Below are 20,164 nucleotides of genomic sequence, written 5' to 3'. Positions count from 1 at the left end.
CAAATGGGGAGGGGGCAAGGAGGGCTATGAAGCAAGATTCCTTAGCAATACAGAAAATTAAATCGGTCAGTTACACATGAAGGCTCTTTGAGGTTTTTGTTCATTCTTCAACTATGCTTAGATTAGCAGTTGATTCATTGACATTGCAGGGATTCTACTATTCCAGTTTAGAGCTGTTATCCATGGAATGCCTGTACAAATGCATTCCACAAGTGTATTCCAGAAGATGAAGCTTCATAAAGATGTATTCTACAGCACTGTGCACAGTTTTATGGAATACTTTATCCATAAGGGTTCAATTAGCACCATCAGCTAAAACCACACAAAATCAAACCATGTCTTTTGTTGCTTCAAGACCCATGGTTTCAGAGTAATTTAAGAAAGCTGCTAATGGGATCAAGGGAAATCCTTATCCTTAATCTGTGTCACACATTCATGAATAAGAGAATATGCTGATTCCTTTTTGTTGCCAAGACACCAATGTTGCTGTGGTAACCACACTTAAATGAAACAAGCTACTCACCTGCACAATGATGCCCTTGCTCTTGTATTCTGCATCGAGGCCTCTGGAGAAGTAATCCACAAAAGCCTGCAGAGGGAAGAAGGGAAACATGCAGCACGTGACATGTTACAATGGAAATTCTAGTTTAACAGTTTTGTGTAAGAGTATTTGAGTTACTATTTGGAGTTCCTGTTTTCAGAGTGAAAACCCTAGGTTTTCAATGAAACTTTGCATACAAAAGCAATGCCATTCAAATAGAAACTCTATGCTTATGAAGTATTTTTACAGAAGTAAGGCTCAATCTAAACAAATAAACCCCTTTTTAATTTAGAAGGAAAAGGAACTAAATTTGTTAAATAAAGCCTAGTTAAAAGAGGAAAAGACAACTTCATGTTCACATTGTTCACTACTTTATGTCATCTTCTTGGATATTTTTAAGAGTGATTTAATTGGGTTCCTCTTGTGCATGGCTTTTAGAACATAGTGTTTAAACACTTAGTCTTCTGCCTTTACACTTCCAAAAAATGCCACCCTATGGTGACACTTCTTCCTAATCCTCAAGTCCACCTCCACAGATTCTCTTCCACACTTCTGGAAGTTTTAGAAAAACTTGCAAATCTGAAAGTTCAAAGAAAGAAGTTCTTAAAAGGTGGATGAAGAGCTAAAAAGGTGGATGGTAGCACCTTCCTTCAAGATGCTCTCAAAGCTGATACAGCCACCTCCTTAACCCTGCCAGGGAATACTGACCTAAGAATCAAAGGCTACTGAGCAGTTCAAACCCGCACAGATTCCCACTTCCCAAATTCTTCTAAACCACATTTCCACCCTACCCTGTTGTCCAATGAGACAAAATACCAGGTTCTGCTATGGTTTCTTGTTTTAGAGAAGTGATACAGCCAAGTAGGATGAATGGAGTACCTTCAACTGAATGAGCTAAACCATCCCATCCATGCTTGAAGCTAAAATAAATACTAAGCAAATTAGTTCAACTATTTAAGAAGCAGTTGCTTCACACCAGATTCAAACCAAGCAGCAAAGCTCTAGTACTGCACCTCCTTTACAGTTTTCCTTTGGTCATCATGTCCCCAGTGGTTTAACACAAGTCCTAACTGAAGCCAGCACCTAAAGTTGGCAGTGGCCAATGTTTTTCCTACACAGGCCATCCCACTGAATTCAGCCTATACAAGAAGCAACGGAAACACTCCCACACTACTGGACTATTTCTAAAGACACTCTTCTGAGCATACTTGGAAGATCTGAAATAAAACTGGATTTTGCTGTATAACAGGTAGGTCCTTTTACTCTTCTTCTTCAAGTTGCATGTATAAGCTAGCAGGAGGCTCCTTAAACCATAAAAAGCTTATCTGCTGTTCAGCTGTTCTTTCTTTCGCCCTCCCCCCTGAGTATAAGTTCATAACAAAATTCTGTACTCAACATGAACAAGACTGGAAGTGTGGCCTAGCAGCAGCTATTGAAATGAATCCTCTGACCATCCTCTTGAACAGTAAGGTACCTGCATGGACATGCCAAATGGTTTGGTGCAGTTTCTGAACACAGCAGTCAGGTGCATGTGTAATACCTGCACAGAGTATACTGATAATCTATTAAAAAGAACTGTATTATGTTAATGAAAGTGCTTTGATCATTCAGATTTCTAACTATTCCTCCATGACAAAAGTCCTGATGTTAGCTACTGCTCCAGATATGGAGACGAAGTACAAAAGACTTCTCTACTGGTTGCAAAGAGCTTGCTATAAGGAAAATGTTCATTTTACATGAGACGAGAAAGCAATTTCCAGTATACAAATAAGCTTTGGAGTTTTTCTTCTTGAAGAATTTATTTCAAGACAAGTTGGGTTTTTTACCTCCTCAAGATCAAGTCCCCCAACAACCTTGAACCTGAAGTCTTAAGAATGCTTTTTAAGTAAACATTCCCTGAATAAGCAGATAAGCATTGCATGTTGGAAAATTTCTTCTCCTTGGATATCCAAATATCTAATAACAAATCCAAACAGTAGAGGCATGGGGGTGAGGTGGGAAATTATATAATCATATTTCACTTCTCATTAGCATTAACACAGGTAGATAAACCTGTCAAAATATAGCACTATGATTCCTTTAAAAGAGTCTCATTCCATTGTAAACTAGGGAATTCTCCACAGGAAGGTTAAAGACTGCATTTGTTCCTGATAATTAGTCAAAGTCATTGACTTACACCTGAAGGGTATTATGCTTTAAATCCCCTTGAAATAGATGAGGGGAAAAAAAAATAGAAACTGCAGATACAGTCTTTCTATAGCTACATTAGGGGAGTCACTTTCATGCTTACTAATCTTGCTGTAGGAGAAGATGGGCAGTGCTGAGAATAGGCAGATTATTCCACCTGTAACTTAGTTTTTTAAGGGGAAGGGAAGAAATATTTCAGATTCTTGTTGAAAAAAAAAGACTTACCAAAGCAGTGTAAGATATATTATCACTAAAATCAGCAGCTCAATTGATTCCATAAAGCTGAAAGCACTGCCACAACAAAGTGACCATTTGTATTAAAACAAAAAACTGTCCTCTCAGGAAACAGCTACTTCAAGAGGAAATTTTATCACCTAAAGCTACTTCAGGCTTCTAAACTTAAATATATGCCCTCCTTTAGTATGAATAAAATAGTGTGCATCAACTCCCTTCTGGGAATATGAAGATGTTACTGAGAATCTAGAGGAAATGTATGTCTGTTCTGACATGAATGACACTACTGAAGGTTTCTTCATCCTGTCAAGGTTCTGCTTAGACTCTGAGATGCTTGAAATATTCAAGGTAATTACCAGGTATGCCTGAAAAAGCTATAGTGCCATACTGCTTTAATGCCAGTGTAAATGTCTCTTGCATTCTGTTTTATCACATATGCCTCAGTTCCATGCTGGGTACCCACATTCTGTCTTTACAGCATTCACTGGAGATATTTTAGGGCAACATTTTAGAATCCCCTGAAATGATCTTTGGGAAAAAAAAACATAAGACCAGCTGCAAAAAGATGAAACTGTCCCAGAGACACAAAGAGAAATCAGAGTAGATGAACTTAAGATGAAACGTAGATCATAGAATCATCACAGAATTTAGGGGAAAGATACTTCAAAACCAAAACAAGAAAGCGTGTTAAACTTAGTCAATGTCCTTTCTCAGCTTTGCACTAAGCTTGCTTGGTACACTACTATCCTTTTCCATTTAAAAATGGAATACATGAGGAAATACATAAAATAGTCATTTCTATGCCAGTAAACCCTTGCACTCAGTTTTCTTTCAACCTTCCAGCTTCCGCTATTGGAAAAAACTCAAGAGAGACTCTGTACTTTTAGTTCATGAAAGCACCACTAGATGGACACCAAAACATTTATTCCTGTGAGTGTTGCCTTATGTTTGACACTTGATTTCAGTGTGGAAAGGAACACTTACCTTGGTTGCAGAGTAAAGAGTCAGCAGTGGAGTTGGACACATCCCTGAAGCTGATGCGATATTCAGAATTATCCCTTTTGATCTGAAAGGAAGCCAAGATATATTATCATGAAATAAAGGAAACATCTTTCATGTTTCCAAAAATTACAGCAAGCCTAAAAACACCCTTTAGAATGCAACTGAGATTAAGATGTTTAAAAACTCCAACCAAATCCTGAATTGAAATTCACTTTATGGACAGTTAGAAGTATCCAAGCAGCTGGTGTAAATCAGGAACAACTCCAAAGCCAATACAGCAAGAGAATCAAAGCTGTATTTATATACAGATATACATACACACACAATGAGCTAAATGATGCAAAACCACTGAGTCAAGCTGGCACAAGTTCAAGAGGAACTTCTACATCTTGGGATAAGATGGCAGAAATGGCAACACAGTTGCATTGTATGATTTACACTTTGATAATTACTTTCATCTTCTAAATATTACTTCATAATGGATCTTCAAGATAGCAAGCATCTGAATTTACTGCTCAAATACAGAATTTAATAAATACGGAAGATATTCAGCGGATGAACACAGAAAATTAAAGTTGTCTTACAGCTGTATTACAGTAACACTGAAGGTATTCATCAACAGTATTTTGGTAAAGATACCTGAAATTAGTGACCACCTGCTCTGTCAAGCCTTTCTAAAGCACATATACATAGGACAGGAAGGCTCCTGACCTCCCAATATAGACTGATTTGAGCCATATCTATTTCTGAGACTAGTTTTACCTACAAAACCAGACATATTTAGTGCTAGGTAGAAAAAAGAATTAATTTTTTTTTAAAGCTTAAGCAAATTAGGGCAATTACTCTGTTAGAAGGTCCTGCAAGACAGTCCAATGTAGCGAAAGATAAATCTCTACTTCTTGCTACCCTGTTCAAGCCAGTTTACCTGAACATAGCATAAGTATGCCATGCTCAATGCAGTGAGAACGCTCATGGCAGGCAGACATCACACAGCTCAAGTCCTGCAGATTCACAAAAGTCTCCATCAGATTTGTTCAACCAGGTACACCCTACACCACTGCTACCACAATCATTTAAGTAACCATCTTACAAGAAACAGTAATTTAAGTCACTGTTAAAAATTAAAACAATATAAATGCTTTGGAAATCAGGACAATAGATTCAAACCAGCATGGCTTGTGCCATGATACAAGTGTAAATTACATCTGTGACTGATTTGTCACAAGGAATGAGATGGCAAATGGGACAGAAAAGAATAATTTCAGTCATTCAGGATTTCAAGCACCTTTGCTAAAGTCCATTGTGTTTTTCAGGACTTCCCTGCAAGGCTTGGTTGGTGAAATAAGGTAGTAACACTGATCCAAATATGTAGCATGGAAAGCATAAAGATCACAAATTAATCAGGAATTTTCAAGACAGCAAAAGGTTAACAGTGGATGGCAGAAGTTTTTTGTATCAAGATGGGTGATGACTGTGATATTTATTTATGAGCTCAAATTTGGATTAGCAATGAAATGAGTATTTATGCATTTTTAAGAGATTATCATATTGGAGAATACTATAAGGAACTTTTTAAAAAGCTCAGGCTGCTATGTGAACAGACTACAAAATGGCAGATGAAAAATCAATATTAAGAGTGTATCAATAATCTATTATCAATAACCAAAATAATGCTTACTAAAGAAAAAATTGTGAATTAATCACAAACCTTGCAGGACTCTAAACCAACTGTCCCCTCCATGAAAAACCTGAACAAGGAGTTCTATTTTGTGCAGCAGTCACCAAAACTAGCCAAACAACAGGATGCTGGGAATGGCAGGGACAGATCCTCCACCACCACCAAAATCCTGTATTACAGTCTACAAACCATCTTTATCCCTCCAAATACTGAAGAGAAATATTAAGAAACTGATGATTTAAGAAAGGAGAAGAGAAGAAAAAAAATCCACCCTGAGACATCAATTTATTTATTTAAGAGACTATTAAGAGCAGCCACGATAAGAGTATACATACTAACAAATGAAAAAGATCAAGATTTTGATTCAGCTTCTCAGAATACATAAGAAAGATGACATTTAAATGACAGACTGAAATTTAGATCCAAAAAAACAAAGTGCTCTTCTTATATTCAGACTAGGGAGTACTTGCCACAAAACTTAACTGAAGACAAAAGCTTAACAGGATTCAAAGAAGGACAAGCATTGATATGGATAAACACAAGACGCAAGCTTTTAAAACAAACTGAAGCTTGAGAAGAGAGGCTGACATGCAGGCTGCAAGCACAGCTCTCACAGTGCCTGGCTACACTGCAACTTTCTAGCAGGAGTCGTGACCACCACCTAGATGGAGTGAATTAATGGTCTGACCCAGTGAAGAAACCCTTCCTGGAAACACAAAACATTAATAGCAGCCCCTTGCAGAAGCTCTGTGTATTGGTCTCTTTGAAGCAGTCAGTGCCACTGGGGGTTTTGTGGTTTGTATTTTTACATTTTAAAGAAAACAGTCCTAGCCTTAAAAGCTCATAACTTAAAACCTCCAGATAAAATAAAATTGAGAAGCATGTGAGTAGGGGGAACACTTTCAATTACTCCAATTACAATTCTGCTTCTTAGAGAAATTGCAGAATAAATGTTTTTAGAGAGGGATCTGAAGAATTACTCAAGCATCAGCATGGTAAAAAGAAATTTTGGCTCCATCTAATTCAACTGTGCCCTTAATGGGAAATAAAAACCAAAACAAAACCAAACAAAAAAAGTTGCTTAAGATGAAGAGAGCCAGGCCCACACCCTCACACCTCCCAGTCATTCTACCTTAAGTGGTCCAGCACCAGGGAGGCTATATTTAGCCATCTCCCTGTTGCTGTGGCAACCAGCGCCTGCTCCAGCTGCATGCCAAGTGGAAAGAGCAAGCTTCTTCTGTAATGTAATTATGCACTTGCTACTTTCCTGGCAATAAATACCACAGTTTGGTGTTTGTCTAGCAACAGCCAACTGATTTTTGGTGGTGGTGGATTTTTTTGTTCCCAAAGACATCAAGCCTTGATTTTCAGTTCTATGAGTTTCCCATCTCAGACAGTAGCCTGAGTATTTATACAGGAACTGCTCATTTAAGTATAATAGGAAGCTTCAGATAATAAATTGTCACTTTAAATGTTCAAAACACAGGAGAGAAGTCACAGCGGAGAATCTAAATGCCATTATCAGAAGTGGCATTCATCTAATGCAGCTGTGTTTATTATAAATAGAAAAGTAAAAGGCACACCAAGATGTAGCTTTGTTTACTCTTATCAGACCTGGATGCAAAGCATGCCAAGTATGCTCTATTTTTGTATTTATCTTGCAATATATTGTCATAAAGCCAACATTCAAATATGCACTAGAGCAAGCTGCAAGATGCTCTACCATGCTACGTCACATCTATCTACTCAACATGCTCTCCTCCTTGAACAAGTGAGGAATGACAATGAGATTCTTAGTCTAGCCTTATTCTTAGAGCCTGGAGCCCTTTTTCTAGCCTGTGGTCCCACGTGACAAATACATGGCTGACCTGAAGAGCAGCTGAATCCAGTTCCAATTCATTCATGCCCTTGGATTTGCTGGACATCCATGTCCTCCTGTGGTTACAGACTCCTAGCACTGTTAATGGCCTGTGAGCTATGACTGTGCAGGAGCTGGCAGCTGCAGGCATTGCTTATGTGCACTGCAAACCCAACCAACTTCATAAAAATCAAACAGAAAATGGAAGCTTTTTCAAATATTTTTCCTTGAGATGGAAAGCAAGGCTGTCATCCAAATGGAGCGGTCTTTTAAAGTGATTCCTTATAGTCAGGAAAAAGTTCAAGATGCATATTTAATTCTTTTTAACTAACATTAACCTTTTCTTTCCAGGCTTCCTGAACATTTATCCTCAGAATCTCTGAGGTAGCCATGAAGTTAAGAGAACTAAGAGGAATGATGATGTGTGCTCAAGGGCAATCAGAACCAGAAGTCAGCAGGATCCTGGTTTGCTGCCCTTCTTTCAAGTCATCTTACCTGCATAGATGTGGAACAGAAAAACCTATGCAGGATATTCTGTAAGTAGAGTATACATCATTCTGTCCTGAGAAGCTGAAGAGATAACTCTGCCAAATGGATAGCTACAATATTTCTTAAAACAAAGAAGAAACTGAGGCAAGAAACTTACGAGTTTTTACGTTCCAAAACCTAATAATGAAACAACATTAAATCCCCACAAAAGTATAAATGTTTTGGTCATGTTGGTGCATTCAGAGGACAGTGGTTTCACAAAAAACAAGTCCCTTTATCTATCAATAACAGTACAAGGACAAGGAGTAGCTTCTGACCTAGGAGCCCTGAGTATGTCTCACCGCTGTACTATAATAATCCTCACCCTCTACTCTTCATTGGGAAACATTACACTCCCACCCCAGAGCTCAGTCTTGGGCTCAAATCTCTTTACATGAAATAAACTTATTCATATCTCCTGATTGGCTAAGTAAAAATCTTAGCTCACCATCATCCTGATGTGCTAGACACTGATTCCCATACTGACTGCTGGCTCTGACAGCTTGTACCCAGGAAGAAGCTTTGTTTTAAAAGTGAAACATCTGTGCATCTGTGCAACATGAGAATAACTGAATTCTGGTCTGCACTGAAGACTCTCAGACAGTGGGATGACACAAAATAAACCTTTTTTTTCCCATCATCTTTGCTAGATTTGGAGGCTTGCCCCATACAGGGACTCCTCCTGCCATATTCGTTTGCATGGCTCTACAGAGTTTTCCCCAGTACTGTGAACAGGGCTCAAGCCTGATCCAGGGCAATCCCCAGCAAGGCGGGGTTAGCACCCCAAGAGAGATAGCAAATAGCCAGCAGAGCCAACATCAGCTGCAAAACAGCCAGGGGGAGACTAAGTGGAAATCGTGAACCTTTTGGTTTCACCTGGGAGCTAGCTGGGAAGTCAGTACATATCTTCCCTGTTGACAGTGGTGTGTTATTCTAAAGAGCTGATCTCCAATTCTATTCTTCCAAATGATCACAGCCTTTCCTCAATATACCTCCTACTGTATAATGAGAACATATTCTTTGCATCCATTTTACTTACAATGACTTAGAGAAATAGCCTTAAGAAGGTTATTCCCAGGAACTGTAACCACCCCCTCAGAATAGCAGGTTGTTGAGTTAGTGCTGATGAGTCAGACGGGCTTTTTAGTTCTGTTCTAAAAGGAATCACCACAACAGTGGAGAAGGGAGAGGAAAAATAAAAAGGGAATCGAGTGGAAAAGGCTTCCACCGTCTGATGATTCATGCACCATCAGCGTGACTCACCCAGCATTACTCTGCCATTAAAACATGGAGACTAGGCTGATTAGTCACAGTAATGAATTTTTCAAGAAAGGATTCTCCCCTATAAATAATGATGACTTTGTCTGGATAGTGTTAGTGTGACTCACCTTTCCAGCATGCCGGGCAGCACCAGTCGTGTCATCTGCAAAAGGAAAACATTGGTGATGGCTGAGAATGCAGACAGCAGCCAGCCAGAGGCCGAGGGAAGCCTCCCTGTCTCCCAGAAGCAGCTGCCACCCCCTCCACCCCAAGCACGGCTCGGGGAAGCAGAGACCATACTTTGCGTAGGCAGTTTATTTTTATTCTACCTGGATAACTTGGCTCTATCAAGTAGTGTGTGCACTGAATCTGGTGAACCCATCTAGGTAGTAGCACAAGAGTAAATAAAACAAATGTCTTCACCACTCTGCAGTATCCGTGGCCTCTACAGAACATTAAAACATCAGAGTACTGCAGTACACATACCATCTTTCTCTCCCTGCAAAAAACACCTGTCTTCCTCGAATCTGACTAAATTTACCACCTATGCCAAGATTCAAAACATTATCCAATACTTTTTAGCTAGGCTTACTGAACTGCTGAGTTTAAGACAAATTATGGAGCAGCAAGAGTACTGACAGAACTAGTGAACGTCTTATTACCTAGAGAAAATACTTAAGACTCCAAAATATTTTTTGCTGATTACCCAGATGTTTTCACACTGGAAAAACTACACCCCCAAGACGAAAGTCACCTGGCAAGCCTCCTCACTGCTTTGGAAAATCCTGACTTTATTATGGCTCTGAGCAATCCATCTACAAGCTGGCTGAAGGATTCTCCTGAGCAGTAATCCTAAAACAAGATTCCCAGTTACAGACAGAGCATCTCTGACAAGGGAAACAAATTAAGCATTGATCCAAACTTGGACAAAATTTTAATTAGTGTAGAATAGTTAATTTTCCTACTACTAATTACTGCCATCCTAAAACACAATTTAAATCCAAAACATCTGCCTTTATGAAATAGTATCAAAATTCTCCTTGTGCCGAATTCAGCCCTGCCCCATGTAAGCCAATGAATAACAGCCACTGACACCAAAGACAGATAACACAAGAAAAATAAACTGCTACCACATTTGACATCTAAAAGGTGTTCCAACAAAGTTTTTGAGAACATGGGGGGTGGATAATAAAATACTAAAACCAGCACACACCAAAATATAATGATACTCCCACTGATCCCAAATTACCTCAATGGCTTGAAATAAAACACTGAATATTTGAATAATATGGGAAGAAAAACATACACAAAAGAAATCAACATATACAGGCACACATAACACGTGCAAGCTCTCTGATTACAAAGAAACAAATTTCATTGTAGGAAGCTACTTATTTTATTATCACCACTGCATTAGCCCTCATATATGACTCAATCTGGGTTTGAGGTTTTATTGTTTGTTTGATTTTATTTTTAATTATAAAACATACCCTTTCAGGAATAAAGGAGAAAAAAAAAAACACAAAAGAAAGCAATCTCAGTTGATTGCAGCTGACACACAAAGAAAATGCTAGAAAAGGGCTGTGTTTTCCATTTTATTGGCATTTGTCCCTTAGAATAGATTCTGCCATCAGCCACACTGCATGACAGTTTTGATAAGGGACTGTACAGGCAGGAGTTGAACAGGCCTTCCTTTCATGAAGTCAGCTGTTGACACACAGTGCTGTCAGCACTGCCCCAGAAGTCAAACCAAGTATTCATAGCTGATAAGCATCAACAAGCTAAACAGATCTGATGCAGCTTCAAAAAACCCTCTAGTATTAAGTTTAAGCATACATGAGCTTTTTCATACACTAATGCTCCAAAAGAGATGTAGAAACAACTATTTATTTTAATCTTCAAGGATAAAGAATGATTTGGGCTGATTCTAAGACTAGTTCAAGACTGGAAGAGCTTTTATCTGATCCAAGTTTTATGATCTCTTCCACAGATCCCTTGGCAAAAAGCAGCATACTGTTTCTTGCCTCTCAGGGCAGTGTAATGCTGCATATCATCTCCACAGATTGGCACATGGATGTGGACTGGAACTGCCTTCCCTTAGGCAACCCATAAATGATCTGAAAAACCAGTACACAATTTCCCAGTAGTGTAGAGGAGACCCCACATTTGAAACTTTGTTATAAATCCACACAAATGCATTAATGGTCTAAATCCAAATTGCAACCCACCAAGCAGCTCTAACAGTTTATCACAAACCTGCTGGCTACTAAAATATGCTACAATAATTGGTGGACTTACATAAACTAAAAAACTATGAAGCCACTGATAGCTGAAATACAGCCACAGGTACACAATTCGGGGAGAAGTCAAGAAGTCTCTCACTACCAACTGTGTTAAATGGTTTGTTTCTAAAGTTCAGCTGAACAGGCTGATGGCAAAACTGGATTTCATACTCAGCATCACTTCCATTTGTTTTACTGAAATTCTTATTTTGAGGGAATTTCAAAATTTTGTGAAATAGGGCAAAAATTTCTATTGGTATTTTTACACCTTGTGATGTGTAAAAAAATATTTATGAATATTCAGTACCTTGATGTAAAAATACTGCTATTTTTAAAGACCAAGATAACAGAAGGCAGCGCTCTGAGTCAGACTCACCTGACCCAGCCAACTGCACACTCAAAGTGCACGACTGGAAAAATGCTGGCAGGGTATTCTCCAGCCATCCTCAGGTCTGGCAATTTTATATGCTCTACACACATGTAAAATATTTTCAGCATTAATTCAAATAAAACAATTAATAGCAGAAATGTAGTTTTATCACTAATAATGGTGTCAGTGGTGCCTACCCCTGCTTGCATTGTATGATCCTTATCCAAAACAGGCAAACTGGTTAACACTCATCTTCAATAGCTGTAATATCAGACATGCCATTAGGAAAAATGGCAGCTCAAAACCAAAACATCTAGAACTGAATAAATATCTCCCAGATAAAGAATCTAAATTTCAGCTAGACCTTGTTTAGAGATAGTCAGTTCTGTAATGGTGTGTAGCTCATAAATGGCAAAGCCTTGCAAGTCAATCCAAAACAAAGTGGCTTTTCTTTCTGAAAATTTGCATTAGAGCCGAGTGAGCATGTGCATCTGCAAATTTGTTCAGGACACACTACTCAGCACAAGAAGTTGTTAATCTCTGATATTTTACAGAGTCTGGCTAAAAGTTATGTTTAGCACACAACCATGAAGAGTGGTTGGTGCACTCTATGTTTTTTGTGTGTTTTCCAATTATTTCACATACACCCATAATGCTACCATGGAGTCTGCACTTTAGTTCCTTTGGTTTGGAGGGTTGCTTTGTTTTTAAGTCAACTTCTTTCATACCTACCTCAATTTGAGATCCAGATCTCAAATTCCAGAATGCTCAGGGCAAATGACTAACTTTAAGTAGAGACTGATTACAGACCAGTACAATAATCTTTTATAAGCAGGTATCATTTCCTAATGTCCTTTCATCTGCAACTGCATTTATTACATTCCTGGCAAGCACTGGTTGCATTGTTCACTCTTCCTCACCAAACCTGTCCTCTACCTTCTAGTTCTGGAACAAGTAACACCACTTTTACCCTAACAAAGCAAAGATTCCTACTTGCAACTACAAGGATGCACAGACTTACGGTTAGATTTATGTTCTAAAGTAGGCACTACAATTAAAAGCTGCAATTAGAGGACCAGCAAATATATTTGGAAGTCATAACCATGGGTTTCCAGTGATTTTTCTTCAGAAGAAAACCTCCCATTCTTAGTTATCACTGCATTGTAGTCTTTTCTCAATCTGGTCCAATCAATGGCTCAGAAGTAGAGCCTTTGAAAAGAATAATAATATGCAAAATTTTGAATATTTTTCAAGTGATGTTACTCAGATGACTAAAATACAGCAGGAAATGGTGAGATAAATATTCAAAGTCACCCTATGACCTCATAACAACTATTATACAACACCAGAAATCTAACACCACAGTTGTATATTTACAAATATAAATCATAAAGACAAATAATTTTATGATGTTACAACTGCAAGTCATTCTTTCCACTTCAAAAGAATATAATGGTACCCTTTCTGTAACTAGAGCTATACAAATAAAACAAAGGGTGAGGCTTGAGAATTTGAACAAGTTTGCTACAGTGTTATGCAGCTAAGAAGCTTCCCTCACTCAAAAACCTGGGGTGAAATTTTAACAACACAGAGCAACATAACTTTTTAAAGATCAGGAATTCCCTGTGGTGCACCCACTCATGTACAAAACCATCACTGCTACTATGAGACAAGACCAGAGTGTCTGGGCAGAGGATTCACACAAGCTCACAGATACAGTAGCCGTTTAACAAAGTTAACTGGCACCCTCGCCTGCAGAGAGTACACTGAAAATCTAAGGAACTGTTCTCATGCACTGGCAGTTAAATTGATTGTGACGCCTATTCTCAGCATCTATAAAGTTGTTTAATGTGTCTCTCTTGAAACAGTGACTTCTTAATGCAGCTCATACTCCAAGCCAAACAAGATTTATTTATATTTGTAAAAACTAGCAAGTAAACCTGAGGTCAGCTCAACTCACACAGTAACCCACGTGGCCATGTCAGGGGCATCAAACGTAAAGAGGGAAGTATGAAAGTAACAAGCCATGTTCATTCAGTGACTTTCCTCTGAGCAACAGTTTTAGAAGAGAAAGTTGTCCCTGTTTAGAGCCACAAACTTTTGGAGTCAAGTTAAAAACTGAAAGCTGTCGAAATAAGCATATTTCCCCTCTTGCACTTTACAAAGGACAAAGACTGCTCAAATAATAAGGCTGAACTTTCTTCTCTTTTCAAAAGGCAAAATATGTGTTTGTGTCAACCCCAAATCTACAGAAAGGCATAGAACTATAGGATTTCCTTAATTTCCCCAAGTTACTTGTACTTTGAACAAAACCTCCCAGTGCTTCTCTGACTATTGCTTAAAAATATTTATTGCAGCTACAGCTTTCTGCGTATCACACTCTCAAGTTCAAAGTCAGCAAGGTGGGAAACCACAGCATTGAATTTCTCCCTCTGGACCATCTAAATGATATGCATGACCACCTTCACAGGAAGCTTACTTGTTTTCCAAGCACTGGTAATTGTGCCTCTCTGTTTTAAACTTTTATTATGTACTTGGCTAAATCATCAACCCCCTCTTTGATTATGACTTTGAATATAAATGTAAAAAAATCTCTTGGCTAGACTGGAATACACACGCCCAGAGTGATCTCTTCTTACAAGTCAGTGTTGCCACGGTCCTCAGAATTATGTTCCACTCACTGTGACCCTTTCCACAGCAAATACAAAAACTCACACAGGGTTCTTACAGGGGACAAGCAACTACCATCTGATTTCTGGGTAAGGTAGCTTTAAAGATGCAGTATTAGGCTGCACTAGCCCATCTGAACACACTGGAGAGAGACAGATGTCATTTCCTACCGTCTTTTCAGGATTGCTGCTCCCCAGGCTTTTCTTCTTTCTACACACAGGCCTTCATAAGAATATTTCCCCTCTTTCTCATACACAGTAACTTCTGCTCCTCCTTTCAATTTTATATTAGTTTTGGGTTCTGTTGTTGCTTTCTTTCCTAAACTCACAGTTTCAGACTTTCTGGTAGTCATTTCCATGTCCTGCCTGGGATTCACAACCTGGTGGAATTCACCTCTCACTTCTCCTCCATTAAGGGGGCAGCTGACACCAGATCTCTCATGAAGAGAGATCTGGTGTCAGCTGAAGTATTTATGTATTCTGAAATCTCAAGAAAATGAAAAGCATCTCAAAAATGACAACAAAAATCCTTGATGTAGTAGGGCCTATTAGCCTTTTGTATTGACACTCAGTATAAAACATGAGTGAAGTCATCAACGTGACGACTACCACAGCCACAAGGGATGGACATGTACATAATTTACTCTCCTGCTTCATCTGTTAATGCCAATTTCCAAGCAAAGCCTGACCTGGAAGCCTAAAATTTGCATCCCCCCACAATATAATAGCCTGCAAACCAATTCAGCTCCTTGCTTAATCAACTGCTAAGCCAGCACTCCCTCAACTATTTAGTCCTGCTTATTTTTCAAGAGAACATAAATTTATGCCTCACTCCCAATGCAATTAGCAAACTGTGATGCTGCAAAAGAAATAAAAAACTTGCAGCTCCTTCCATACCAAGTAACTCTTGCAGCTTTCAAAGGAGAAACAAGGGCTCCCGCCAGCATTTGAAGCTATTCTCTGTGCTCATAACCTACTCACTCACTTTTTCCACTGGACCGCAGTTCTAGCACCCTTGGCTTTCACAACATTAAACTAACAGCCAAACCAAGTTTGTTTTCCCAAGTGAAACTAAAGGCTGTAGAATACAAAGATTAACCGACTCAAGATGAAAGGTGAACACTTGAACACTTGCTGGTTAATGAAAAACCCCAGGGATTTTGACCTAATATTTCACTCAATGCCACTAACATTTGTGTCTCAAAATGCAAAAAGATATCCAAAAGTTGTAATACAACCCACATAACCTGAACTGCTAGCAACAATCATTAAAGTTCTGCTATTTAAATCCCTTCAGAAGTTTGAAATGAGATTATGACAAGAACCACGAAACTACATATACTACCTCATCTTCCTCATTTATTTGTCAATTCAATCCTTGTATATGACTGTATTAAGTCTCAAGCTCTCCTGAGAAAATACCACAAACAAAAAGTCTTCGTTCTATTTATGGCGTCAAGACCCATAACACTTATTTTTTTTGTGTGTTATATCAAGACCAGAGTAACTCCTGCACTGCACATCACCATAAAAATGTGATATCGCCCAGATTGCTTAAAAAGCATCTACTTTGGCTGGGGGACAGGATGATATTTTGTCAATTTTTTAACCAGTATTTTAAAAGACATGAGATTTCCAACATGTTTCAAGTAGTTTTATGTGGCTTATCTTCAGTGATGTACAAGGAGCTTTAAAGACACATCACTGTAATCAACACTTCATGTCAGACTGAGTGAACTCCAAAATTGCATGACTGCATGGTTCATGGGTGATCTAATCCAACAGTGCTCTAAGGACATGATGGGGGCAGGCAGGGGAGCATGGAAGAGGGTTTGGGAAAGACACAGATTTTAAAAGGTCTGACTGGAAACAAATTTTCAAAACAGCTGCCAAAATTCCATAGTATTAGATACTTTGCAGCTGGGAAAAATACTGAACAGCGGGACCAACTAGGCTGCAAATTTGTCCTGTGAGGTGAAGATGTTGCCTTCTCTCTCAGTGTACCCCTTCTCACACACTGCATATCCCCTAGGAACTCCAATGACCTGACTAATGAAGAAAAAGATGGATCAAAAAGTTAGGGGATGAGCATTATGCTTCTAAACTGCCTATACTTAGAGCAATAAAACAGATTTCAGCATTTCTGTGCTAATTATCCAGACTTTCCTACTGCAAGTCCAAGGGGTGTTTCAGCCAGAACTGGAGTTACTTGACATGCACACCAGAGAGTTGTGCTGTCCAAATGGTGCTGCTGATGGCACATGGTGCAGGTTACTGAGAAGACAGGGGATATCAGCATCTTTTAGGCTCTGAGAAAGGTTGGTCCAAAAGGCAAGGAAGTGGATGCCAATGCTCTAGAAAATAACAGCACAAGTTATATGACATCACTGAAGGATCTGGAGATACTGTGGGTAGAGTGTGAACAGGTAGTAGCTCTGCTTCTCCTGTACTTTCACAGACCTTCAGCTTCTTGCCTAAGAACTTGGTGCTCTCTTCCATCACAAATCTGATGTTATTAGTCAGACAAGAAGAGAGAATATTTTTATTACTGTTTTTAAAAACATACACACACACATATATAAAAAAGAGATGGTATCAACCTCAAAAACAGAACTAAATATTCACAGGATTACATCCTAAAAGTCTACATAAAACAAAATACAGACTTCTCATAAATTTATTTTTTTCCTACCATGATTCTCTAATTCTATGGGTTCTCCTGAAGAAGTGTCTTACAGATGGTACATATCTCTAATGTGTTCTTCTCCCCAAAACACTAAGCATCTGGCATGCCTACTGTTTAATTACACAACACGCTCGTGCAGGAGAAAACATTTGCAAGCTTGGAATCTTATGCTCAAATTCTGATTAAATGCAGTAGCAGGAGTTATTCACAGTCAAGGAAAAAGTTTTCAAACAGAAGCAAATGCACTATTAACACACAGCAAGCAGATCTTGAGAGTAAGTTTCTGTATGTACAAAAACAGCTATTTTAGAAATCTGAAGAGGTTGAGAGGATGCAAATTTTACAAGAAGCTGTACAACAATTTTGTAAAATTGCTGATGAACACTGACACGACAACTAAAGCTTTAGTCTACTTTGGAAAACAACACAGTCTAGCTGCATCTCTGGAACTTCAGGTGTATGCTGAATTAAACTATTGCTCTACCCTCACATCTTCAGAAATATATATTGAAGTAGTTCATCTGTAACTTTTCTACTCTAACCTAATGCTCCCAGGAAGACTGACACCCCAAATTCTTTTATCACTGAATAGTGCACTCCCTCTGCTGGCACAGCACAGACCTCACACCTCAGCAGAGGAGGTCTGTGCATGACACTTCTTCAGATGTACACCTGATGCAGCTGTTAACTTAAATGACTTCCTTAAGAGAAACTTTCCTTAAGAGAAAACTCATTAATAACTGACTTCTCTAATTAAATCCTGTAGGGGGACAACAAGACACCATGGGTTGTCCTTCTTGGTCAGCTAGAAAATCTGTACTTGTCAGACTCAGAGTCATTTTCCAGGTGAAAGGCTTCTGAAGACTAACTGTTAGAACATTTCTAACTTTCCAGCAAGTAGTTCTGAGATGTCAAATCAAACACACACAGATGTAAGAGCTTGCAGCAGCAAGCTGACATTACCAACTCCCATTCAGTCATGCAACAGCTGCATTTTCATTGTTTGCCTATGTTTTAATTAAGTGTGAGAATCTTATTAAAGCATTGTTTTAAGAGGTGCTGTGCCTCCTTACATGGAAACCAAACAGGGTTTAGACTCCCCAAAAGAACTGTACTAGATGAATTTAGTACTTGACCTAATCAGAAGAGCTGCAAAAAAGTCAAATCTTTAGAGCCATCTTTGAAACTTCTAATATTTTAGCTTTGAGGCAGAAGGTTAACCCTCAGCTGATAGAGATACACTGTTCTGCAGTGTATTCTGTATGCAGAAGGTTTAGCAGTGAATAGTCACAAGGAGTTTCATCAGCACACACTGGTAATACACTAACAACATCCCTGTGACGTGTAAGTAACTATTTCCTCTGCCCTTTTTAAGCTTTGATATACTAAGATGAAAATCTTATTTTTGAATGGGCCTTATGTTAATCAGCAAGAGAACAGCCATATGTTTTAGCCTCAAGTCATGCTGATTTCTTCTCAATAAAACCTTCCATTTAAATAACCAAAAGTGAAGGTAACTTCTGAAGTAAAGTTAATGCATGCTTCTGTGAGTTTGGTTTTCCTTCTTGCTCATATATTATGAAGAAAAAAATGAAGTGCCTTCTCACTATAGTGTACAAAAACCTTAGACATGCAGAGATAAGGGCTGCCCACCCCAAGAAACACAGATGCAGGGGAAGAAGAAAGAAGCATTTACAAGAAGGACTAGTAGAATAATTGTCAAAAAGCATTAGGTGCTGTTTTATGTACTTACCTTGCTCCTTTCAAATAGCTAATAGGCATCTTTGCAACAAATTACATTTCACACATCAATCAGAACAGTCCAATATTACAATTAGAACTGCTGGGTTTCTCTCCAAGACAAAAAGTGAACCTGTAGCCTAACAGATCAAAGTAATTCCCTCAGACAGCTGAGTCTTGTTTTCTGGTTTTGAATTATCAAGAAGTGTTGCTAACTTACCTTACAAACAGACATGATGTTAATGTTAACCATTTTGTCGATAGTCTGCAAGAAAACAAAGTTTTGGGGTTTACTCATTTTAACTTATTTGAACAATATTTATACATCCTCTGGGTTTAAGTGCCAGGATAAATTATCTGCCTTTTCTCCTTGCCTACCTGCTTAAGTATCAGGAACAGTGACAGGCTTTCAAAGCAAAGCCTGTGAATTGCCCTTGGTCAGGTTTCATCTTTGATTAGGGACTTGCGTTAAATATAGAATCACACAGGTGTATCACACTGACACTCTATTTCCTAACACTATTCAGTACTTATGAATTTTAATAAATTCTTACCTTTGACACAAGTTTTAAAATTAACTATTATCTTACTCTTCACCATTTCAGTGACTTTAAATTTATTCGGATATATTTAGCAACACTTAAGCAGAAAACACAGTGGACCCAGTGAGCTACAGGGGTTTCAGAATGAAAATCATGCACCAGTGAAATTGTTCATAATCAGAGTTTTCTATGTATTCAGTACAACCAATATTGTCCCTACATTATGAACTGTCTAAAATGGTCATATTAAGTTTTTAAGTGTTATGGACTATGCAGCTTTCATCCATGAAATTGCTTGCTCCCCCCTTCAGTCACATAAGAAGTGCTCCAGCACAAGCTAAAGCAGCTCATAAAAAACAGCCAGGTGAGACCAGGGACAGGAGCAGAAGCGGCAGAGAAGAGTATGTAAAGAACACCACCAAAAAGTGAGACTGCATCATCAGCATTGTGTTATGCTGCTTATGGAAATCTCTAAGCTTTTGAACACTTAATTCTAATCAGAAAACCTCATTATGTGGGTTACTTAATCAAACCTAAATACTTCTGAAATATCTGCTAACCCCAGTAGAACACTAGAAGGTACCACA

General features: G+C 38.6%; 1 protein-coding gene across 1 annotated transcript in view; it reads right to left on the bottom strand.

Moving 5' to 3' along the window:
• The window catches only part of HSD17B12 (hydroxysteroid 17-beta dehydrogenase 12), an 83,423-nt gene that overhangs the window by 7,867 nt on the left and 55,392 nt on the right, over positions 1–20,164 (bottom strand). The window contains 4 exon segments of the mRNA XM_030948774.1: positions 524–589; positions 3,947–4,028; positions 9,417–9,451; positions 19,256–19,300. Coding sequence (XP_030804634.1) covers positions 524–589; positions 3,947–4,028; positions 9,417–9,451; positions 19,256–19,300 — 228 coding nt within the window.

The sequence above is a fragment of the Camarhynchus parvulus genome, chromosome 5 (genome assembly GCF_901933205.1).
Source record: "Camarhynchus parvulus chromosome 5, STF_HiC, whole genome shotgun sequence".
NCBI classification, from domain to species: Eukaryota; Metazoa; Chordata; class Aves; order Passeriformes; family Thraupidae; genus Camarhynchus; species Camarhynchus parvulus.
Note: the sequence above shows the minus strand (reverse complement) of the source record. Positions and strands in the feature narration are given on the sequence as shown.